Source organism: Notothenia coriiceps, unplaced genomic scaffold (genome assembly GCF_000735185.1).
Source record: "Notothenia coriiceps isolate Sejong01 unplaced genomic scaffold, NC01 NC01_scaffold00026422, whole genome shotgun sequence".
Classification (NCBI taxonomy): Eukaryota; Metazoa; Chordata; class Actinopteri; order Perciformes; family Nototheniidae; genus Notothenia; species Notothenia coriiceps.
In genome coordinates this window covers 129529-155509 of record NW_011359123.1, presented here as the reverse complement: position 1 = coordinate 155509, position 25981 = coordinate 129529, and the positions used below count along the sequence as shown (strand labels likewise).

General features: G+C 42.7%; 1 protein-coding gene across 3 annotated transcripts in view; it reads left to right on the top strand.

Annotated features, from left to right (window-relative positions):
- msrab (methionine sulfoxide reductase Ab) overlaps positions 1–24386 on the top strand; it is a 32638-nt gene extending 8252 nt beyond the window's left edge. The window contains exons 2-6 of one of the 3 annotated variants that reach the window (XM_010784538.1): positions 184–252; positions 413–532; positions 3753–3857; positions 13786–13892; positions 23194–24386. In XM_010784538.1, coding sequence (XP_010782840.1) covers positions 184–252; positions 413–532; positions 3753–3857; positions 13786–13892; positions 23194–23367 — 575 coding nt within the window. In that variant the 3' untranslated portion in view covers positions 23368–24386. The remainder of the gene's footprint in view (positions 1–183; positions 253–412; positions 533–3752; positions 3858–13785; positions 13893–23193) is intronic. The other 2 variants (XM_010784540.1, XM_010784539.1) reach the window with 2 other exon arrangements.
- The last annotated feature ends 1595 nt before the right edge of the window (positions 24387–25981 follow it).

The window sequence follows — 25981 nt, the reverse complement described above, 5'->3', positions numbered from 1 at the left end:
AGAATCCTTTGGCTCTGATCCGCTGGTCTGGGTCATCCTGTAAAGAAGTGTTGACCTCTGAGGGCTAGTTAAGGCCGCTAATGGGCCCCTTTTACACTCACACACACACACACTGTGATTTGTGCTATTGAATAGCAGTGTTATGATTTTGTTTCCACATTTGTACACTGTTTTGCTTTGCAGACAAGCATGCTGTCAATGGGAATCCCACTGTGGAGCCTTTTCCAGAAGGCATGGAGACCATCATGTTTGGTGAGATGCTACAATTGCACATTTGTATAACCCGTTACGGAATCCTTTGTTACCAGTTTGTGGTTACTGACACCATTTGCTAAAATGAATGGATGCTTTGCTACCACAGAAGCACTAAGCTGTGGTTGTTTGTGTGTTTGCTTGCTGTCTTTATGTCCAGGTTTGGGCTGTTTCTGGGGAGCTGAGAGACTTTTTTGGCAGCTTCCTGGAGTCTTCTCCACACAGGTTGGCTACGCCGGCGGCTTTACACCCAACCCAAATTACCAAGAAGTTTGCTCAGGTAATACACTCTTCATCTCATGTGTATTTGCACATTTTCACATATTCATGCCCTCCACTTTTTGATATTTTTTGCTTGATCTAGCTTCCTCCCCTTTGAGGAGGTGAAGTTGCTTGGTTGGATATTTCGCTGTGAATTCCGGGTCCAAGTAACCAAAAAATGCAAAGGGAAAAGATACAGAGTCATAAAGGGTTTTTTAAAGTACGGCAGTCTCATGCTCTCGCCGCCTTCCCTTCATCTGCAGTCAACTACTCAGAATGCACTGCTCCAGATGGGCTGCACCGCCCGTCCCCACCCCCCCATGACCTACTTGTAAGGATTGGGCTCTGTACTGTGATGTACTGCGGCGTTTTTCTTTTGCCAACAGAGGTTACTTTATATGAAGCGCCATTAATGGGCTTCTTTCCCCGTAACTGTGATTTGGCGAACATGATGTCGGAGATACAAGCTTGATTACTGTGTATTTGCCATCTAAGCCGTTCAAATTAGTTTCTTTTTCGTTATCCTCATTTTGAGTTCAAATGGATTCATGTAGGGCGTTGATATTTAATTCATATGAAGATGTCTAGCTCTGTGTCTTTCTCTGCGCCTCTCTTGTGTTTTAGGAGTCGTGAGCACGTTAGTTTGGGGCTCCTCCGTTTCAGAGGCTGCATCATTACAGGCAGGCATAGAGTCTAGGTGCAGGCGCAGCATGGGGGACATGGAGAGGAGGGAAAATGCGCTTTGGGCTTGGCTGGCAGACTTCCTGAGCAGAGCCCTTAAAGGGATTGCATGTTTCCTATCTGTCTGCCTACCAGTCTCTCTTTCTGTCAGCTTTCCAACAACACGATGGTCAGCTAGCTATGGAGGGGGAAAGAAAAAGAGAGACTGCAGCAAGTGAGGAAACGGGTAAAAATAAACTTTTGCGGGGGAAATAAAATTTGAGGAAAAAGTATGAGAGAGAATGGTTGCCTGTCCATCGGCTGAGAGAGTGCAGGCGTCGCTCCAGTGGCCATGACGGAGCAGAACACTGCGACGGCATGAGACCGAGGAGCTGTCAACACAGCCAGGGCAGGACAGACAGCTGGACGGACAGACAGTCGGACAGAAAGAAAGGGCTGATGGAACTGTCAGCAGAGTCAGGGAAGGATGGACGGACAGGCAGATAGATACTGTAGGTGTATGGTCTGACAGACAGAAGTGGGAGAGGTTGAGGTGCAGTCAAATTTGTCTTGGAAGGAAAGACAGCTGAGAGATGGACAGGAGATGTCATTACCAATCAGCATATTTTATCTTGACTAACAGTGCACTCCATTTTGCAATGTTTGAAGTACAGAATCTAGAGTTGATGCTGTAACCTTTTGTGCTTTAGCTCTACAGTGTTGCAGGTGGTTAAATCCAACACTCGTCAAACCCAATTGACACAAGAGGTTATTAGGTTTTCAGCCACTTCTAAAACAGCCTTTTTTATCGCTCCAAAAACAACTCCTTTTATGTATTTTCTCCTCTGCCACAGTTTAGGCAACTAAAACTGTTCTTACAGTTGCGGTCATGAAACCAATGTTGCCTGTCTGTGCGGTACTAAGCGTTAACTGCTGTCTTCTTTGTCAATGTAACCCCTTTTGTTGACCAAACAGACAACATAAAAAGACCCTAACTAGACAACCACAAAAGAAGGCTTACAAGAAGGCTTGTGGCGCAGGGGATAGAGCGTTGGTGTTTGGATCAGGGGAGCACAGGTTCAAACCCCACTGCAGTCAGCATGTCGTTGTGTCCCTGGGGAAGACACTTCACCCCAAATTGTTCCTGTGGGGATTGCCCAAAGTATTGAGTATGTAAGTTGCTTTGGATAAAAGAGTCTAACAAGTAATATGTAATAAGTAAAACATAGAACATTTTAAATGTTAGAACAAGCGCCTAAGCCTGCTCTTTTTATGTTTGGACTTTCTCTTAACCAACAGAACAATTAAACAAAAAAGGGCAACACAATGTCATGATCATTTGGGAGACCAGCTTCCCCCAGAAAGCTATTCACTTTGCTGAAGTGTCGTTCAACCAAAACATTGAATCTCTAGTAGCTTTAGTGGCTTCACCTTTTAGCCTTTCACCCCCTTTAGATGGGACACACGAGAAAATGCATTGCATATTCACATTATGTCTTGACATCTAGTTTTAACTGCATTACTGCCTCATACTGCGAACCCACAACCAAACTTGGTTCTCGTTCTAACCAGAGCAAAATGTGTGCATATGATATGCTGAGGGTTGTGTATTGTATACTGTCCTTGCCAACCTTGGTAAACAATTGGTCGAAAACTCACCTGGGCTTCGCTCTAAAGCTGGCACATGTGCTTCCTCTTGCTTCTCCCTCCCTACAGCTGATGTCCACCCTGCAGCCTCCTCTTTTTGTTTAACACATTCAACACATTCAAAGCACATGTTTCCTTATTGTCCTTATTACATGTTGACCAATGTGTTCATTAAAAAAGGGTGCCACGTACTCTGTCTATTTGAAGTCATGACAGAGATTTCTTGATTTGAGTTCAAATACTGTTTGAACAGGTGAGGTCTTCCGTGTTCATTTGGCATGAGGTGATACTTTATTTGCCAAGTGTTTCCGAGTGAGCTTCAGGCCAGATGGCAGCCCTTCTCCCATTGTCTGCAATGTATCTGATGCATATGGGCATATGTGTGTATATACTGTATGTGTACGTACACACCAGGGAATGGCTGCTATTTATTCAGCTTAAGCTAACACCTCTGTGTTTAGAATCTAAAAAAATATATATGTTTGTGTTGAGGTGTGTAAATTCACCTTTTTCTGCTTTGAATGAGTGTGTACTGGTGTGTTTGTGCACCCGCATGTGAGACCTAAAGCCTTCCCCGGTTTGAGAATGCCTGCAGGCAGCTTGTTGAAGCTTTGGGGTTCTGGCAGCTGCAGACTGGAGCGAGTGTCTGTGTGCTTTTGGCAACTTTTTCACTATAAGCCTTAACCTTTACCGCGCCTTCTCTCTATCTGTACCTGTCTTTACCACTCTCCCCCCCCCCCCTCTGTGCCATAAAGGTGGATTCAACTTGAATGTCTTCTACCTGTGACGCTTGCACTCAATGACACCTACACAAAACACTCGAGGGTGCTATTCTGCAATCTTTTCGTTCCTAATCGTTTTCACCATGAAATGCATCATTGCCATCATTGGTTATTTTTTTAAACGTCATACCTTGTGATTCTCCTTTTTAGGTCTGACGGGTCACAATGAGGTGGTGAGGGTGGTCTTCTCCCCGGAAAACGTTAGCCTGGAGGTACTACTTAAACGCTTTTGGGAAAAGCACGATCCCACACAAGGTAGCAACATACACATACACAAAAAAACAAAAATTGCCCCTAAAATAAGAGCCATCCCGAGGGTCACGGGATGTATTAGAGCAGAAGGATGATGCCCAGACGTGTGGCTGCGTGTGCGTGGTGATGGGGGGAGGTCTCATGGGTGTAAGTCAATGCCAGACAGCGTTAATGTGTCTGAGATCCAACCATCCATGGAAAGACACACCAGCCTGGTGCGTGTTCTAACCATAACTGCAGAAAAACGCACTCTGTGTCGAGCATGTGCATGGCATGTACTATACCTAATTTAACCCAGCTATTTGGCATTCACTTCGTATAAGGGCTTTGACTGATGTAATAGTGATGATTCTAAATGTGGTATTTTTTTTCTGGGTTTTCAAAAAAACTGGTTAAACTTTGCTGTGATAATTCAATAATTTGCCAATTGTTTTTGACTCGGGTTGGGTTCTGATCCATATTCCTACACTAAACATTGCATTGTCTTATCCAATCTCCTATTAAAAGACACATGGCTTTACCTCACCCGCCTCTTAGAACCATCCCCCACCCCAAACCCCACTCAAAGGTGACAAGAACCCCATCCCCTATACCCCATCTCTTGATTCTCTTGCTTCTTGTTCTCTCTGCTCACTGGAGGAGGTGATGTAAGAACATTAATGCTCCAGGAGGGTCTGTGTGTGTGCGCGTGTGTGTGAGAGATTGAGAGAGAGAGAGGGCGAATGGACAGGCAAAGAGGTACTCTGCTCACCCATATTAAATGCAGGGAGGGGCATGACAAGTTGGGAAGAGATGGATCAAAGATTCATAGGCCCGACCTTCAGCCTTTAAACAGGCTCACACACACACATACACACACACACACACACACACACACACACACACACACACTGTGACATTGCCCACATCAGCTCTGTCATCTCTTTTGCATCTGTCATGGTTGTTTCTGCTACACCGCGTGACCTACATAAACCGAATGTCGGCCATGTTGTGCGTCTTTACCGCAAAAAGCTCACGTATGAGGTGAATGTAGTCATGCACATTCAACGTCATCTGTTCTACTACAAGTGTGTTTAAATAAAAAAAAAAGGCAAAGATGGAAGTTACTATTTAGGTCTATCCGAGACATCCACATCAACTCTATCGGAGGAGATTCTTCGGTTCACTGTGGCCGAGGGCAGACACACGTCTTTCTATGGGCGAAGGCACAGGCAGAGCCGACGCGCCGAGGGGCAAAGGCAGTGAGGCCAGAAGAGAAGTCATGCATTTCCCCTGACTCACTGCCTTGTCTCATCTGATGTTTTATTAAAAGCATGCAGCTTAATGACTATGAACTTCATTATTATTTTATTTTTTTGCTACAGTTAAAGCCAGGCGACTATTTCCGAAATAACCGCAAACTCCACTATACTTCTTCCTTTCTTTTTCTAGTAGTGTTACTCCTTGTGCGTGACTTAAATGTGAAACCCTGCCGCTTCTCTCTTCTCCGATTCTGGGTTCATGTGTAGTAGAAACTCCTCTGATTTGACAAATGTGGCGTGGAGTGGTGGAAAGGGACCCGCTGGCTGTGCCTTCACGCATGCTTAAGCTCCAATTTATTCTGTCCACCTTAGAGCCAGGCTTAAAAGAGAATGGAGAAATTAAGGAAGTTCGCTCCTTTCCCTTTCAACTGCAGGGATTCACCGGAGATCAACACATATGGAGACGAGCCCAGGAACATTAGGAATTCTGTTTTCTCCTGACAAGATCAACACAGAGCCCATCCTGCTTTATATATACACTCTTATGTTGGAGTGCATGTGGAACTATCATGTGCAAATGCATATTCAGTTGCATGCAATACTTCCTTTTTAATGCGTGTGTGTATCTGAAAGTGTGTATGCACATGTGTGTGTATGTGTTTTTGAGATCTGTGCCTCTCTGCTTTGCCTCAGTTCAAAAGGGTTTAGTCCCGACAACGTGATGTCGGGCTGCGTCGGCTCCACCAATCGCAGCCTGGATAGCAACATTAGCAGCCAATCAGAAACTCCCAGCAGCCTTTGCTGTGTGCCCTCTTTCCATATTCAGCAACACTAGTCTCAATCTGCTGGCTTCCCTGGGATGTTGCATAAAGACCCCCCCCATTTTAACACGCTCCAAAATTATAAGTTTCTTAAGTCTGCAAGTCTTCATCAGCATACCTTCACACGTGTGTGCATGGGAACACTCGGAGCACAGAGGAACTCTCAACAGTCAAAGTGACATCTGCACGTCTGAGGGCAACAGCAGCTCCGTTTCATCGCTGGGGTTGAAGGGAAACATGATTTGATGTATTTAGATCACTGGTGAGATGCGAACACATCTTGCTGTTCTTTCACACACTGCAGATCAATTGTGCACACATTTCCATACACGAGCATACTGTTCACTTCACATTATGCACAAGTGCTCATTATGCCTGCTCATAAACAGCTTTACTCCTTTGTGCGTTAATGCGAATAGGCACAACACGCACATAGGCTACACACAAACGCATGTCAGTCGGTTTAATGGATACTTCCTTGTTGCAGAACACAGGCCCTGTTTCACTCCCTGTTCCCACTGTCCACATCGCTCCCAGTTGAGGATTGAAGGGTCTTATCTTGCCACTTCTTTGCCCTACCAACCACTCCATGTTCTCTTCTGCCTCTCCCCAAGTTGCTCCGCCACCCTTTTATCTGCTCCATAGAATGAACTCTGCTTCTTCTCTGGGATGTCCCCCTTCCTTTTTGCTTCTTTCCTTCATCAATTTTACACAATATTTCCCGCTCTCTTTCTGTCTTCCCCACCTCAACTGTCTCACCTGCACCTAAACCCACCCCCCCCTTCACCCCCACCCCTGTCCTGAAGTGCAAGTGAGTGAGCAAGAGGCCCCGGAGCCCGTCAGAACATCCTCAGAGCAGCGCGGTGAGTCGACCGTTCCCCGAGGCCGTCCGCTCATCACACAAACACACTCGCATCCACTCACTCCACTTTTATCTCTTAGTCACTCTCTCCTCCCTGCTCCTCATCCTCCCCCATCCCCCTTTTCCCTATTCGCCCATCTCTTCCCCCCACTCTGCCGCTCTTCTCCTAAACAACTGAGGCTTTTCCCCTCCTCTTTGTTTTCTACTCATCCCTTTCCCTCTCCTTTTACTTCCTCTTTCCACGTTCCCTCCATCCTCTCTATTTATTGAGGCCATGCAGTATTTATGGTGTAGGCTGCTGCTGCTGATGCGTCAGGGAACAGCGAAAGACACAAAAACACAAATGCACAGCTAAGATGGCCGAAGCGGCCGTTCCTCATTTGATAACGTCGGCACGTACATGCACGTTCACCCCTGTAGGTAGACTGCAGTCACACGGTAGACAGGAGACACATTACAGGTACTTTAGGTGGTTAAGGGCAATTCCAAAAACGGTGATGGTGGCCAATTTTCTCCATTTATGCTTTTTCCTTAAAAGTTGCCTTGTGTAGTTGCTGCTTAATGGTATATACTCTTCAGCAACAAAAATATCCTAACACATAGAATATAATAATGGCTTATCAGACATGCACACAGACGTGGTCGGATCAGAAAATAGAGATAAATCAAGCTGTCTTCCATCAGCCAAGTCACGCTGGTGGCAGTTACTTTCTGACAATTAAAATTAGCATGAATATTCCTTATATGATATCTTCACCCCAGCTGGCTGCGACACACGCCAATTCCCTGTTGGGGTACCCCCTGTGTCACTACATCCCTCAATTTAGGGATGCCCCCCCCCCGCCATCTAAAGCCAAACCTTGCGGGAGGTGACCTTGACCCCTGACCTGTGACCTCTGCAACCCCCACACTTCTAACCCAACCACTTCCTCTCCGCTGGTTGGCTGAAAATGGCGTACTCATTACCAGGTGTCAGTTATTACGCCCTCACACACACTGACAGTCCTAATTTATGGAGATTGCGGCACGTGTGTGCACGCTGTGGGGGTTGAGATATGCGTCTCTGTTTGAATATGTTGAAGATCTACGTTTTATAACTTGAACCTCTTTGTTATTTATTTAGTTTTGTTAGCTTAACATTATCAGCTTTCTTTTGTGCATTTGTTCACATTGCATGGAAATTAAATATGCTTACAGATAAGAACATCATTGAAACAATATAGGAGAAATGAGATTGAAAGCGAGGGGGGGGTGTTGGTAGAGATAAGAACGAAAGAGCAAAATACATGTTAGAAAAGAGGAAGATGGTTTTTTTTTTTTAAATGTAAGCATCAGATTCTAACTTGAGCTTATAGTTGATTAGAGTCAGACACCTCTCCAACGGTGTTCTGCATTTTAATGATTGACACCAAATAACACACAAATTCAAACAGAGCCTAAATATGTTCAGCATTAATTAAAATGTGTCAAAAACTGGGAGTCATTTGAGTGTTTATAAATTGAGTTGACATCACACAAATTAATTTGAACTGTGATTAAAATATTTTTGCTCGGAAGTTAGATGTTTAAAATCAGTAGCGTTTTATAAAAACATTGCCTTCAGGGAAGTGAAACCAGCTTTTTACCAAAAATTGAGGATGTTATTGTATATTATTTTAGTGATCTGCAGCTGCTCACTGGATAACATTTCTGTTGCATTCGAAATTATTATGTGATTTGTACATTTAATATAGAGACAGATCCTATTGATTGAAGCATCCATACATATACGTGCAGCATGTGGGGAAACTGCTAAGTATGATCCTTATATATATTTTTATAGCCAAACTTTAACATATGATATCAGATATGGGGAATTTAACTTTGAGTACAACAGTAGAACAAGCTTTTTTCGGTTTAGATGCAACTAAAAATAAACAGCGTAAGGGCCAGAGTCACAGTGCTCTGACAACATGCCCAGAACCATGAAGTGATCATGTTAGAGAGCACCGCTCCAGCAGAGAATAAAAAAGGCAGCCAAGTGGAGATATAACAGATTTTAAAAAGACATGACTATAGTTACCGCAGTAATCTACATGATCAGCACCTAAGTCATGTATACAGGCACATGGTACTATTGCCAAGGCACACACACACTCCTACTGTTGGTTTAAGGGTGCCTTCGTATGTGTAGTGTCACCATCTGACAGCCAGCAGCGCATTGCTCTCTGTGTTGCCTTGGATGTTTGCATATGTCACATATTTACTCCCCTTAGAATATATATTCTGTGTTTGTGTGTGTTTGCACGTGCAGGCGAGTATGTGTGTGTCCACTGGGGATGCTCTCACCATCCCAACTCCGTACTCTGCCTCTTTCTCCAGCGCGTCAGGAGCAGCTTACATAAGAACAGGGCAAAAATAGCAGCTGAGAGGGGAGAGGAGGAGAGGGCTCTGCTGGCACGCACACAGTCGTAACGGGACCGCGGGGCACGGCACAACCCTGAGTACTATCACGCATAAACACAAACGCATGAGATGGAGGACTGCAGTTACCAGGCATTATATTTCTTTCTTATTTTTTCATTTGCGGTGTACTTTTTTGGACAGAATAGTAGAAATAACGATAGTTGGTCAGACTCCATCAGTGTAAAAAAACCCAAATAATTCCCGCTGATTTTTCCTCTTGGGGGCAGGGCAGGGTTTGGGTTTTCTCTCTAGAACTGAAGTGGGCGAACAAGTATTACATTGTGTGACAGTGTAGGGAAAAGGATGTAGGGGGAGGCATAAGGAGGTAAAATAACACGAAAAAAGAAACATCAGATTGTTCATTAGCGCTCACTCTGCTGCAGTCTAATTGGTACGCTCTGCCAAGTGCAATGATTCCAAATTCACTTCAAATGTTTTTCCTCCAAGCTCAGAAGGATGCAAAAAGTCACCAATTACACAGAAACATATTTTAATTGCGGACTCTGACAAAAGCCTAACTGCTGACATTTTTATTCTTTCCTCTCTGTAATTAAATGTTATTTTTTGCCTTACTTGCAACCTTTTTCTTGTTTTACATCGTCTTGAGTGCTGAGATAAAGTAGGAATAAAGTAGCTGAATGAAACAGAGGGAAAGGAGGGACGGTACATAGAGAGGTGGAGAGGTGAGGCTAATCTCAGCTCTTACAGTCGTTAACGGATGAAGGATCGTTGTGTAAAAAAACGCCCAGGGAGAATAAGCCCGGGTCAGGCCACCGCTTCTGTAGAGGGGTGTCACACGCATCGGTACATTGCTCTTACTCTATGCCGCCTGATATTTCCGTCTCTGTCTCTTCATCTTCTCCTTCCTCCTCTTTAGCGGTTCTTTACCAGCATCTCTTTTAATCTGATTACCGTCCCTTCTTACTGTTAGATCTCCTTTTTTTTTTTTTTTTAAGCCTGCAACTTAAAGACACAAGCTTGGCTTTGCTTAGTGCTTTCTTCTGTCACCACCCCTCGACACACACATATATATATATATATATATATATATAAATATCATATATATACACACACAGTGTGTGTATATATATGATATTTATATATAGATATATGCCTATATAAAAAAAATTGTGAAAGGGAAATAAGGAAAGAGCTAAAGACAAAAGTTGAGCACAATTTGCAGAAAGAATGAAGGTGGAGTTGGAAGTGGAAGATATGACAGGCTTTTATCCTCAACATGCTAGCAGGCACAAGCTGAGCTGTGCCATTTTCTGCCAGGACTAGAAGAGATTTTACAGAGTTGCAAGAAATCTCAGCGGGAATAAACGCAAAAAGCACAAAAAATGTATGCATGTACGTTTGTGTACGCAGGTTTGTGCATGAACGTCTGCTGGAGAGAGCACCCACTCCCTCTGAGACTTGAGATACGCCACCACCTCCCACTCTGTCTGATTTTAGCACTTGTGTTGACGGGGCTACTTTTACATTTTCTTATTTAGGGGGGTATATTAATTAATATTTTTGGCTTTGTGGGCGTAGGTCAGTGACCCCGAGAGGCGGTGCGTATGTATGTGTGTGTGTGTGGCGTGTGTGACCCGTAGCCCCTCCCCTTCTGTCCACCCCCCATTACCCTCTGCTTTCAGAGGCAAGGCTCTCATGCATAATGCAGAGAGAACAGGGAGGCTCTCATTAATAATTACTGCCGCCTTTGATGGATGGAGAAAATAACGAAGGGGGCTGTTAAAAATGGAGAAAGCAAGAGAGAGACGGCGTAGGCATAAGGGGGGAATCTTGAGTTTTTTTGGATGGTATTTGTTGCAGTTGTTTGACTGAATGCTTATGGGCATTGTTTTGGCCCTAGTAAAGACAAAACCTAGGAAGATGTTTTGGATGGTGTTAATATTTTTGATTGGGGAGTAGCCCCCTGTCTGACGGTGAAGGGCTTTCTTAAGATATGATTCATCTTAATGGTGTTTGTGTTGGAAGCAGCTATTACCACTCAAGGGTGTTTGTCTCTTGACTTTTCTTTGATATTCCATACCATTAACCATTTTTCTGTGATGTATTTGTTGTGTTTACTTTCTTATATGAGAAATGAAATGTCTACCTTTCCTGCAAAGTAGAAAATCATTGCATGATATATGATATATAGGTTTTCCTCTCATGATTAACAGGATTTGTTTATATATGATCTTGCACATGTATACACAAAATCGTTCCAGTTTGTGTGTGTTTGAGCTGGTCAGAACCTCGGGGTCAGCAGGGAAGGTCATAGGTAGTAGTAAAGCCACAAGACCTCTGCCAGCCAGCCAATCAGAATAAAGGCTCTGGTGGACAGCCAATGGCAGAGAGGCTCGGTGGCCTTTGATGGAGGGGCCACCATTAGCCTCGTCACTGAACAACAGCGCTGGGGGCAAGATGGCCGACATCCAGCACTGCAGAGATGGAGAGAAAGAGGGTGAGGGTAGACATGGATGCAAAGACAGAGAGAGACAAATGAGAGAGTGGGTTGTACTGTGAATAGCACAATGTAGACAATACATTTGGATTACATTTAAAAAAAATATGTTTATGAAATAGTAGAATAAGAAATCCGATGTTTTAAGCCAAACCAGCAGCATGACCCTTTGGATGGCCATGGTGGTCGGTGACGTCCACCATTTTGGCTCAGAATAACATTTCTAGATGGATTGTCATAACGGATATTCAAGTGGCATTTGGATGATTCATTCTGAAGTGTTAGCATAAGGAACATTATACCTGCTTAACATCATCATATTAGCATTGTAACTGACATGGTAACTGGTTAAATTAATAGTTGTTGTGGCAAAGGAAGTTTGGGAAAACTAAGCCTCCTGTCAAATAATAATCGACCACAACATACACTTATTGCCTATGATTGCCAACAGCGAAGGATGCAGACCTTACATAAACCTTATGTAATCTCAAACTCATCTCTCACTTGCCGCATACTTGGGCCATTCAACTCTAGTCCTCGTAATGTAGCGCCAACTTAGCCTCCTGTTGTTTCCAGGAAATGTCAGCTGGCTCACGGCTGCTATTTAAGATTTCAAAGGTAAATTGCACCGTAGAAAATACTTTAAAGAACGTAACAGGATTCTGGACAGAGACTGATATAAACAAATGTGTTGCATGTGTTGGGGTTAATCCATACAACCTACTGTTTTATCATATTTGAACAACTCAACTATTTAATATTGTTGAGGACATTTTCAGTGAAGCAAATTCTCTGAGTCATTCAGTATGTGTCGGAGAGCGGGCTACGTCTGCTTGTCGGCTCTGATTTGAATGAAGACCAGATGAATACTTATAGTCATTATATCAGAACAGACTGTGGCACAGATTCATTGTGACACCATGATGAAAGGTAACATTTAATCTAAAGAGAACAAAATATGCAGATCTCTGTGTCAGGGAGATGCCGGAATGAAATTGTGAAAATCTGTTTTCACAATATAAAAAGAGAACAACATGGAAGATATAGGTGTCACTTACAGTATGATCTTTGACTAAATGTCAAACATGTCAAAACGTATATGGGCAACATATACATTTTTTTCTGAGTTGATCTTACAGGAAAAAAATACTTCGTCTGATGTGTAAAAAAAAGGGAAAGCTTTTGCTAACATAGTCACAAAGTAAAAGTTGAATTTGTATTGGAAGATCAGAAGAAATGGACGCTAGGAGAACACAAATACAGTTATACTGTTGCGTAAAAGACACTGCATACGGTTTTGTTTTTAAAAGAAACAAGAAAATAGACTGCATATAAAAAAGTTCTTAGACACAAGCAGTATCAGTTCCTCCATTGTTGTAGCCTTTCATATATACCACTGATCTTTGGCAATCGCTGAAAAATAGACAAAGTTTGACCAACTTAAGTGGCAGGGAAGATGGGGGGGATCTGTTGTTTAAGTGAACTAAGCCACTTTTGCTGCAGGCAGAAAAGCAAAGCTGTAAAAGCTTTAAAGAAGAACACACACGGCCCATGACAGGAGGCCAAAGATTAACTAAGACAAGGATTTAGAAAAGGATAGATGAAGAGAAGAATGACGCTTTTCAGTGAAGAGAAGAAACAAAGGCTGAGTGGGAGACCGAGTAAGAGAGATAAAGGCAAACCAAAGCCTGCCGTGGAGAGGTCCACAGATGCCAGAGCTGCTCAGGAGTGTAGCCTCTGAAAAGCATAGATGTGATGGCGGCTGTTTGGCCCCCTAATTAAGGTACACTAGGCTTGGGCCTCCTCCAAACACACTGATGTAAAGCTGATGAAAATTCTGACAATGCCACATAGAAGACAAAGAAGAAGGAAATACACCCACCTCCTAGAGCCCATACACCTACACACCGCAGGCCTCCCTAATGAAAGCCTAAATCTGCTGTGATCTCTGAATTCATTCGTACTCATGAATTCAAGATGCAGGATGATGACATCATTGTGAAAACCTTTTAAAAGCAAATGATATCTTGTCCGTGGTGATTGCTGTAGTTTTGCTTATTTGTGGGGTGTCTTATTTTCCCTTTGTGTGTGTGTGTTTGTGCAGGTATGAGGCAGCAGAATGATCGAGGTACTCAATATCGTTCAGCCATTTACACATCCAACCCCACTCAACAGGATCTTGCATTGAAGAGCAAAGTGGCCTTCCAGCAGGTATAGTACACACACACACACACACACACACACACACACACACACACGCGCGCATCAATACCTCACAGATGTTTTCACTTATAAACAAACCTGTGCCTGGAGTTTGAGCATCTGCTAAAAAGTGTGAATAATGGTTAAAAAAAAACTGTATTCTGTATAGCTTCCCCGATTAGTTGACTACTCAAAGAGTCGGGAGAAAAAAATCCCAGCTTTATTAACAATTGATTATTCTAACATTTTGAATGCCAAATGGCTTAAAATGCTCTTTTTAGCCCCTTCTAAATATTTCTGTTTGATATTATATTAAATTGAATATCTTCGGACATACGAAATAAGACATTTAAAGAAAACACCTTGGAGACTGGTCTTTAAAATGTAAGTAAATAAAATAAAAAATGTCATCCCAGTGTCTCAAACGATTTAGCCATTCTTTGCAGATTACTCGATAATGAACATACTTGTTATTTGCAGCACTTATTCACCGTTAAGGCTTCACTTCTTTAATGACTTTCAGCAGTAGGTTGTTGTGTTTTGTATCCTAACGGTAACAAAATGAGGAATAAGCATACCCTCCTTTTGTCATCTCAAAAATAGTTTTTCCGTTAAACGTGGCTTGGCTGCAGTTTGGAGTTGTCCCAGTTATTTGAATAAGGATTCAAAGCCAGTCTCTGGAGTGGTGACCTCTCAGAGTTTGATGCTGTTTAGTCAAGCAACGCCACCTCAGTTGAGTTGATCCCAATCTACGTCCAATCGGTGACACCCTTTTTGTTTAACTTAAGAGAGGAAGAGGGTCAAGAGGTCATCAAAACTCATTTCTAAAGCTCGTCCTTTCATGGGCACACGCGTCGCCCTTTTGTTCTTTCATCCATTTGTCCGTCCGTCCGTCTATTAGTCCATCTATCCAATGATCCCCGCAACACTTTTGGTCCGTTCATCTCTCCTCGCTCTAAATGGTATTCATGGACAAGCTGGAAGGGGGCAGAGGGGAGCAAATTATGATCGTCATGGTTACTTAGGGGTCTCGGGGTCAGCAGTCACGGGCCACAGGGCTGCTCATGTTGCCATGGCGACAACCTGCCAACCTTGGCCTTGGGCTGGGGTCAGAGGTGAAAGAGGAGTGGCAGCTGAGACCCGGAAGGTGGTGAACGGGGGAGGAAAGAAAAAGAGGAAGGCAATCAGATCAGAGGGCCATGACTGACGCACACGCACGCACGCGCACACGCACGCACGCACGCACGCACGCACACACGCACACACGCACACACACACACACACACACACACAGTACAGGTTTATTAGCAGTGGATATCACAGTCTTTCCACACATAAAACCACATCTGGAGTGGATGTGGCAAATGTGAATTAAATTAAAATGCATGCTTCATATATGCATTGCTGAAAACACGATTTGGAAATGTCAGGCCCAAATATGTTGATATCAAATGAAAATGCTGCAAATAAATGTTGCCTTAAATACAGAATTTAATAAAATAGTTGCACTTTAAGTCAATTGTGTGGCTATGCTGGAGCTTTTAGCCATATTAAATGATCCTTATTATCAGAAAGGAGTTTTCTTCATTCTCACTTAATTGCAGTTCTCACCAATGTTGTCATAAAAGTTTCATTTTTAAATTAATTCTTGCCCCTGGAAAAAGCAGTTAATAAAATAATCTCACATTCTATAATATGTTATTTCATAAAAAGTTATAATACCTAATCATTGTTTTTGTTAGTAAATACATTTTTGATACAAAAATCTGTTTAATAAACTTTGAAACTCAACTTTTAGACAATATATAAAGTCCCCTGCAAAAGATCTGTAACAACTGAGGGAATTAAATCTGCTGATGACGATCCTGTGAAAATATAAAAAAAAGGGAAAACAAAAAGATTCACGGCTTTCATTAGCCCATCCATGATATTAGGTGAGATGAAGCTTACAATGCCCATGCATCAGTTTGCAAAAATATGCTGTCTGATGAAAACATTAGAATATACGAGCAAATTATATTTGATGAAAATATATATTACATTTTAAAATAAGATATCCATAGTACCACTGACATTCCAATTGAAGCCACCTGGCCTTCCTTTTTTTTTTTTAAATGTCTTTATACGTCATTCCTAGCTAATTAACATGTAGTGACTACACCATAAGCCTCAGTGTAAGCATTCAGTGTTCGATGGGTTCATGTTACGGCACAAAAGAGGCTGTTATATCGAGCATTATCTTCTTGTCGCCTTCATGCCAGGGAAAGGCTGAAACCATAACCCAGTTTGCAGCAGACGCTCCAAAAAACACACCCATTTACGAACATCCAGAGAACAAGCTCTCAGACTCGTCTCCCCTTCTCTCTCCCCCCAACGCTGCTGACACCACCGATCTGTCAACCACTTCAGTGGCACCCCAGTTTCATCTGAGGGCCACTGGGACACGCATCTTCTCAAAGCAGCTGACATGCTCTGAACCAAAATGGCAGCTTCCTGCCCTGAAATGGTTGCCTTGCCGCATTGATGCTGAGTCTCAAGAACGCCCCGGCTTGAAAATGGCATCGCTACAGAGGAAGGACTTGGTTGTGTGTGTGAGAGGTTTCGTGTGAGTGTGTGTGTGAGTGTGTGTGTGAGTGTGTGTGTTTTTATCCTAAAAGGCCAACGCTCTCTTATCAGGAAAAGTGAGTGCATGTTCAGTAGAGTGACAAGAGCGAGTGGGTGGAGGCGATCCAAGACGATCGGAGATAAGACAGGCATCGCAAAATCCAGATTTCACCCCACTGCCAGCCCATGACTCACAAACACACTCGCATGTACGTACAGACACACACGGAGACATACATTTGGCACATACACGCACAGCCCAATGAATAATTAACCCATACGAAGAGTCTCTTCTGCAGGGCTTTCAGTTTCTTAACTTCAGCATTGGGGGGGGGGATGAGGACGAGTGAGGCAGAAAAGCTTGTTTAAGCGCGAGAGCAGAGAGGGGGAGGAGAAGGAGGGGGAACGCAGAGGGGAGAGGAGAAGGGGGTTCTCTATAATGAAATTTGAAATTTGCAGAACATCAAAGGCTTCTGTAGCCAAGCCGCTGTGGCAGCAGAGCAGAGGAGGAGTGCATCTCTTTCTGTCTCCCCCGTCTCTTCCTCTCCCCTTCTCTCTTTTCCCTCTATCCCTCCCTCTCTCTTTGCTAAAATGTGTCTCCCCAGAGCTGGGTGAGGTGGGGCTGTTGGGGGTGAGTGGAGGGTGAGAGTGAAGAGATAGGAAGAGTTGATTAGGAGGAGAGTGCAGGGTGGGGGTGGGTTAGAGATGGTTTTGAGAAAGAAATGGATGAACGGGGCTTCTATGTATGTTTGTGTGTGTTAGAGAGCGAGAGGAGCGTGTGCATGTATGAACAATAGGTTTTATCGAGCCAGCGAGGATATTGCGTGTGTGCGCGCACATGTGTAAGGCCTTGGAGGGGTGAGTGTGGCCTCTGATAAGGCATCCTAACTTAATGAGCTTGAAAGGGGGGAAGCAGGGGGGGGCGCACAGGGGTTCATATGATGGCTGGGAAAAGAAAAAAGGGGGATCGTTTGGAGCTGGATGTCTTTAGGAGAAGCTCGAGGTTGTTGAAACGGGGCATGGCATCAGTGGGTTTTGAAACCAGGCTTCAAGTCCAATGTCTCTTATATTGAAAAGTCTTCAAAAGTCAGATTCGCCCTTCCACTTATCTCCCGCATTTTATGCCGTCTGCTTTAGATGACAATGTTCTTGCTGCGTGCCGTACTCATCGATCAGAAGACATCTAATAAGCGTAACCACAAGGCGCTATTGGCTAAGAAATAACCCTTAATAAAAAAATGATAAGAAGTATGTTGTTCACAAATAACTTTATAATTTCCAGGAGGTAAATGCCCATCCCTAAGTGAGATACTGATCTTTTAGATATTGAGTACAGTGCAGCCGAAACGTTAAAAAGGCGATCGCTCTTCTCGAGAATGCGGAGATGATCTTATGCAGGGTTTTTTTTTTTTTTTCGGTCTTCAGATGTTGAGCTACTTGTTGTCTGCCCTAGGGGAAAAAAATAACAACATAAAAAAAACAACGTAGGAGCGCACCGCCTCGAGACTGAAGAGTGTGCATCCTCTCTGCCTCTCAAAATGTAGGAGTGTTGGCTTCCTCGCTCACAAAATGTAGGAGCGCTCGCTGAAGATTAGAGCCAAGCTAAAATGGATGCCTGACCCGCGCTGAGAAGAGAAAGAGAGATGAACAGAGCAGGGCAGGAAAAAAAAAAAACCTCTTCATCCTCTGTGCAGACACACGAAGGGAAAGCATGTCTTTTAGCTCACGCACACACAGTGGTGTTCATGAATGTGTTACATACAAGGCGTTGAACAAGAACACTTTTATTACATTCTATCGTTCATACTTTTATCCCCTCTTCACTACAGTGTGTTATCAGCCTCTGGATAATCTCCCATACTCTTCTTCATCACTTCCCTCCATCTCGCCCTGCGTGTCTCTGCACCATCTCTCTGTCTTCGTCCTCTCTCCATCACTCCCTCTCTCTCCCTGAGGGTCATCCAGGGCAAGCGTGGTGCTGCGGACGAGTCGATAAGTATCATGTCAGCCGACTTCATGTGTTTTCCGGCGGAGGCACAGTTATCTGTTCCTAGCTTTTTACCGCCGAGCAGCTTTCAGTTCGGCAGTACTCAAAGTGTATTTACATTTTTTAGATGTTGAAGGGCTTTCTATGCTCCAGGTGTGCAGAGGCAGTGAGTTACATTTATTTAAGGTTGGTGCAAATGAATTGCGGTACCATGCATACCATTTATTGTCTTTTGGCTTTACATTCTGAAAATGAAGAGATTTTCTACCTTTAAAGTGCTTTTATTTAAAGACAACCTTGAGGTACTTACTATTTGTTTCTCCTTGACGCTCTCTACATTTCATTATTTATTTATTTATTTTACTACATTTTTGGCTGCTTAGTTAAAGATCAATATAGTCGATATGAAACGTGTGATCATCTTTTAAAATATGTTGAATATTATGCCATATTATAGATGAGAAAAGTATAAATAAGCAAATAAAATAAAGATTTTAAAATAGCTACATCCAGACCAGCTACAGCATTAAACACTGCTGACACAGTATTTGCATTAATAATGATAACCCCCCGATAGTTCAATAACATGTTTGCTTTTACAGGCAACATTTGATTCTCTAATAAGAACTTATGTACTGCAGTACAATAGTCAAAAATATATGCAGTATTTTTACATTGAGGATTTGAAATGTTGCTTGCAATAAAAGGTCTAAATACCTATCCCACTACTGCTAAACTATTTGATTTGATTTGTGAGCCTTGCAAACGTGCTTCGGCATGACTGTACTTAATTAGGGTAATGCCAATAGAGCAAATCAAATTTGCAATCACATTTGCGATGTCATCATCACCAAGAAACATTTATAAAAAGAGAGGAGAGGACCCAGAGAAATTATAAATGGCAGTAGCCCCACACCAGTCACGGAGTGGACTAACGAATGATTACATAAAGTCACAGAATTGAGGTCATATCGCTCTTCAAATGTCTTCACCATGAGTCATCGGGTGTCACAAACTCTATGTCAATGTGCGTCTCTTCCCCACCACTCTGCAGCCGTAGGCCTTCCCAGGGAAAAAACAGAGAGACAAGGCAGTGGGGTAGAAAGACAGGAGAGAGTACATTTTCCTCCTCCTCCTCCTTTTGCTCCTCCACCTCCACCCTCTCTCGGGGTGTCACGTCCTATTTGTGTCCTGAGGCCGTCTCTGGCGATGGTGATGGCGAGAGGGGCTCTCTCGCTTGGCTGGAGAGCGGGGAGGACTTGGTAGCACGAAGCGGTGGTCTGTGCTCACATGGGAGAGAGTCAGCAGTGGAGAGTCAGAAAGGAGGAGAGAGAGATGCACGCGTTCAGCCATGCCTTTGACAGGGGAGTCTTTCCGACAGGCGTGAAGAAAGGAAGGGCTGACTGGGCTGAGTGAGCTCAGACTTCGACCCACACACACACAAACCTGTTTTTGTCACTAAAGAGGACATTGCATTGACTTACATAGATTCCCTTGCGATTTAACCATAAGCATACATGCCTAATACCAACCCCAACATTTTACGGTTCACCTCGTTTGGACCCATTTTTTGTCATCAAATTGGATGTGAGTTCCAATAATGTGGCTCTGTGACTTGATTTGTGTCCCCACCGTACAATTTCGCATACAAACACACCCTAACTATACCTAACGTGTCCTGTATTCATGATCCTCTTTTTCCATCCTCATGCACACTCACACGTATACAAAAACACATATGAACACATTTCTCCCCCTCTATGTAGCCATCATTTATACGTCAGGGGCAATCGAAATGCTTAGCTTAAGGACATCTCGGTTTTCTCTCCTCCATCTTTGCCGTATTCTACACTGAACATCCTTCCATCCATTCCTCTGCTGCAGTGTGAGAGAGGGAGAGGGAAGCCACATAAGGTTATACACAGTGGCGTCACGCTATGCATTCTGATTTATAGATCTAAAATGGCCGCCGTGTTGTGACTGCTGTACAGGGCTGGCTGGAGAACGAGAAAGGGGTGTCAGGGCGGGGGTGTTTTAAAAGCAGACTTTTTCCTTGGACATTGTGTTCTCCTCACACGAAACGTCCTCTGCCCTAGAGGCTTTACAGTGGTTTGGTGATGACTGGTTAATTAGGCCATCATGTACAAAGCCGCCTTGCTTGTGTCGACTGGTTTACTACAATGGTGTTGGATATGGGCAATAAAACATGGGTTCTTCTGTGTCAGACTGCACAAAGTGTGTATTTTAAAATGTAAATATTTCCGTGCTTGTGTTCTGGCTGCAGTTTGGTTTGTGGATATTGGTTCTTTCCTGCGGGAAGTTTAGAGCCCTCACATTGTAGCGGCAGCTCTGAGGACGTAGAGGTCAGCCGCTGCCTCAGCCTCTCTGTGGGGCGCACAGCTTTGATTTACTGACTCCACTGCATCACCTCACACACACACACACAGACACACACATCTAGTGCCACACTGCCTCCATGTGGACAGAATTATACACTACCAAGCTGCCCTTACCTGGCATTATTCCCTCCTATACTGTATACTTGTGGTAATCCTTATTTGACGTCTTCTTAGATGCAAAGCTTTTTCTGTACATATCATTTATTGGTTTGTCTGTTCAGCATCAGTAAAAGATGGGATGCCCCTGCGTAGCATGCTTATGGTTTATTTGGTTTTAACTCGGAGAGAGAAACAGCAAATCTGTATTATTTACCTTGCAAATATAAATGAGTTAAAGGTTAGTAGTGTATTCCTAAATGAATGGTCTACTAATGCAAGGATGGATTTATCAATTAGATATCATTTTTAAGCAAAGACCAAAGCTTCTGTTTTTTCAGCTTCTCAAATGTGAAAAAAACTCACTAGTTACTAGAATAAATAACTCCTCCAATCCAATTCAAATGACCTGAAGTTTGATTTATAATCTAAATAATTGTAATAATCTTCACTGGTTGTTTAACAGTTAAGATCTAAAAGATTCACCATTTAATCAATTGTCTCGTGTGGGCTAAACAATTAAGGAAAAAATCATAAACAAATGCAGATGCTTACATACAAGTGTCACTGAATGGTTTCTTCAGTGTGGAAATCATGTAATGGATATGCTCTAGTCTTCGTAAAAATGCTTTTTGTGGCTTGTTTTGATCCAATTCTTTCTAATCACTTTTCTTCAGGATTGTCAGGCCTTCTATGTATTTTTCTTTAAAACTTCATTCATTTTTTCCTTGGTCACTTGGGGAAAGAATAACACCTTTAACAAGACAGTCAGCTGTTTCCATTTGATGTAGTTGCGAACAAAGACTCCCTTTTTAGGAAATATCTGACTTTTTAGGTGCTCAATGTTCCACTTTGTTCACCATGTTTTTTTGTTTTCGATAGGAGGATACCGCTGTGGATTATTTTTGCCTCACAGTTAAAACCTACTTACCTGTGCATGTTACGTTTTTTAAAACAAACTACCTAGGAAAACATCGCTCGAACCACCTCCAGACATCCATTGTCATCCTTGCAGCATTTTAGGAACTTTAATTATTCATTTGAAAATGCTTTATCCCGTTTTTTTTCTTCAGTTTTGGCTCCCGGTAAAAAAAATATACAATGACCAGCGACGGAAGTCCTTAAAGAAGATGACTACAATGATGGATTTGGTGGTCCCACGCATCAAACTCAGTCTTTTGTTAACGTTTTAATTGAGAGACCCCTAGTGGCGGAAAATAACATACTGTGCATTCAAGAAGAATGGAGAATGCCTGAATTTCTCCAACAGTATCCATGACAGCATAGTCGACAGCGAGTGGTGTATACAGCAGCTGATAAGAACCGGTTGAACCCGGGTTGGATATATTCAGCTCCTGTTTCATGATGCTTGCTGAACCTTGCCAATCGACGCCCCCATAGAGCAGTGCGCCTCGCTGCTGCACACAGCTCTGAGGTGCTGCACGCTACATGCAACCTACATGTTGCCCTCAGACACTCCCGGTACATCTCATACTTGTTGTTTTGTAATCTCTCAGGTGCACTGATCTAAAGAGGACTGAGTGCTTGTGTTATTAGATGGAGAAAACCACTCGGCTCAGCAGGTATTTGATATATCTGTGAGAAGTGTTTAAAGTGTGCGTGTGTGTCTATGTGAACGGGGTTGCTCTTTCTAGTGCGTTTGAAGCCCTTTCCTTGAGGTGTAAGTATGAAAGTGTCTTAAGGAGTTCTCAAAGAGAGCGGATACTCTTTGATGCTTTGTCCCACAGAGAGGGGCTTAGACGCAAGTTGAAATACTGAAAGAAAAATATGTTCCTTTCTTCTGTCACTCAATCACCCTGATTTCTAGCTGAGGAGCAAAAACTCTTTACTGTATTTGTGAGAGCTATTGAAAGTTCACATTCACTACACTGCAGAATAAAACAACCATTTTAAAGAGTTATGTTCATTTTGAGGAAGTTACGGAGAAAGTAATGCTCAATGTATGTCAGCGGTGTGGTGATGGAAGCTGCCCAGAGAACACATGAAGCATACGAGGAACTACCAGGAATGTTTTTATCACATAGATGTCTATCTGAGGGATTTTAACCTTTTAAAAGCACTGCTGTATTTCAAGTAGTTATGTATCTCATCAGATGAACAACCTTAGTTATAGTTTATTTGAAATGCATTCTGCACTTTTTTCATTTTTCTTTCTTTAGTTTTGCATTAACTGTTGTGGGTTTTGTTTGTTTTTTGTCTCTAGGAGCTGGATAAAAAAGGCTACGGTCCCATCACCACAGAGATTCTGGAGGGGCAGCAGTTTTACTACGCTGAGGACCATCACCAGCAGTACCTGAAAAAGGTACCGAAAGGCTACTGTGGCCTCAAAGGCACCGGAGTGTCCTGCCCCATCGGAGCCGGGAAGGATGAATTATAGGAATGTGTGGTGAGGGAGAAATGAGGAGAATTTATGAGGTTGTTTTTCACATAAAAATGTTCAGCCTTAATCTCATTTAGTTTTAAAAGTATCCATAGTTAAAAATGTCCTTTTGGCATATGTATTAATATTAATAACAAACAAATAATAACCTATTTGTCAGATTGTTAATACATCAAAATGCTTTTCAATAAGAGTTTCAGTTTTGTTTCTACAAAGCAGTCTTGTCAGCTATGTAAAAACAATAATGTGTAAAATGTATTTGAACACTTAAAGGGTATTCAACTCTGTGTTGTTGTTGCTTTTAATTAAGTCGGAAAAAGACAAATTGCTTAAAACAAGGACAAATGAATTGGACACAGATGTAACATAAACATGTAACTACTTTACACAGATGTAAAAATATATATACAAGTGTATGTAAAAACATAATAGTCTGCACTGTTCTCTATACAGTACAAACACGAGAGCAATGTCAGACTTTTGCATTTTACATCAAATGCATTTAAACAGTATTAAAAGACAATATGAAGGTAAATGAAAAACGGGAAATACACTTGAAGTAGTCATGCAGCTGTGGCAGTCATGTTTGACTGCAGCAACACTGAGCTTCCACAAGGTGGCAATGTTCCTCAAAGAACACAGTAAAGCCCCATCAGTGTTTTACTTAGCTGAGAAACCATGAAACCAACACTTTCTCTTCCTAAGTTGGTTCATTGGAAGAAAATAAACCTACTCAGTGGTTTTATTATCCAGCAACCTATTATTTTTACATCCATCTTAAAGCTTGAACACTGACCCTGTTTAGACTTTACTGTCAGATTTCTTGAATATACCGTCTAATACAATCAGCTTTTTAAAAGGAAAACCAGCATATCTTTTTTAACACACTGTTTTTTATATTACTTTGAAAAGCTGTTCATGTAAACAAGTTTACATTGACCAAGAAGACAGACTGAACACTGCTTGTCTCACTTATATATAAATAAAGCACATCTTATCCAACCTTCTGTTATCATGCACATGCTCGTTTGTGTTCTTGTTTTCATGTGTGCATGTGTCTGCCCCTGCGGCTATATATATTTAAATATAAACCACTGTTTCGTTTATTTCTGCCCCTTTTCTGCCTTGTTTGAGAAGGGACCCTACCAACGAGGGACACATGGGTATGACTCAGTGTGACACACAGATGCACATTTGGAAATCACTCATTCTGGATCGCAGAATGAGACACTAGTAGCACTAATGTATGCTATATGTTACACACTTTGCTTCACTCAACTTCCAGAAAACCCAGAAAAAAAAGTCCTATTATATGATTACACATCAGAGAGGAATAAGTTATTACTGTGTGGAGTTATTTGTATTATCAGTCTATTTAAAAAAATTAAGTCCTACTCATCGTTAAGACACCAAAATACAGAGATGATATCTAGAAAAAGCTTTTTGGTCGACCGCAGCAGTGTGATTCACCCCGCTCTCGTTTTTCCCCCTCCCTCTCTGCTATCTTTCTTTCTCTGTCTGTGTGTATGTGTCACATCCTGACACCTGTGTGTAGGTGTGGACCAGGGCACAGGTGCAGGTGCAACCTCTCAGGGCCTATTTTAGTATTGGGACAGATATTTTTTGCATGTGTCTGCATGCAGCAGCCGTGTGTGTATGTATGTGTGTGTGTGTCAGGGGATGTGAAGCTGTGGCTTGCTTGATCGAACCGCGTTGAGTGGTATGTGGTCGGGCCAGCTAGCTGTTTTCCAGCTCCCGCCTATACTATTTTGTTTTGTCGAGTGTGCGAGAGGAGATAACCTTTTTAATAAAGTGATCTTCATTTCCTCGGCTTTAAAGAGAGGATGGCTTAAAAAGCTTTGATTTGTTTCTGCCATCTCAAATAATGTTAACAAGACATTATGTTGATTTCTGCTGCATTACAGAGAAGGCGTTAAATCCATTATATCTAGGGAGAGATTTTCTGTGGAAAAGAACCATGTTTAGTGCAGACACATAAAACGACTTTAAGAAGTAGTTGCATGAGTAAGTGTATGTTTTCTGTGTATTCCTTTGTTATAGGTTAAAATGGGGCATGGAAATGCATGGTACTCTCACATACGCATCCATACACAAACACAGTGAGGCCGGGCAGGACAGGAACCAGGCTGTGTATGCCCTTCAGACAGAGCCTATTGTCTGCAGATGGGCCTTTAATGGCCCCACAGCTGGCCACAAAGAGCATACCGCTATGCCTCTCACTGGCCTATCTCACCCTGAAGAGAGGAGGCAGCTCACGGGCACACGTACACCACTGTGAACATGCATGTAACATCTTATTCCACCCTTAGAATAATGCGTTTTCCTTTTTGTCTAATTATATCCGCGTTAGAACTCATAAGAGAAATCCTTCCTAAACCATCCGAAGAAAATAATCGGGTTTGAGAAAAGCGTCTGGAAGAGTGGGCTGAAATGAAAAGAGAGGTGCTGGGCTGTTTATCAGAAGGTCTCTGCACTCTTACCCACACATGTACACACACACACACACACACACACACACACACACACACACACACACACACACACACACACACACACATAACAACACACACACACACACACACACACACAC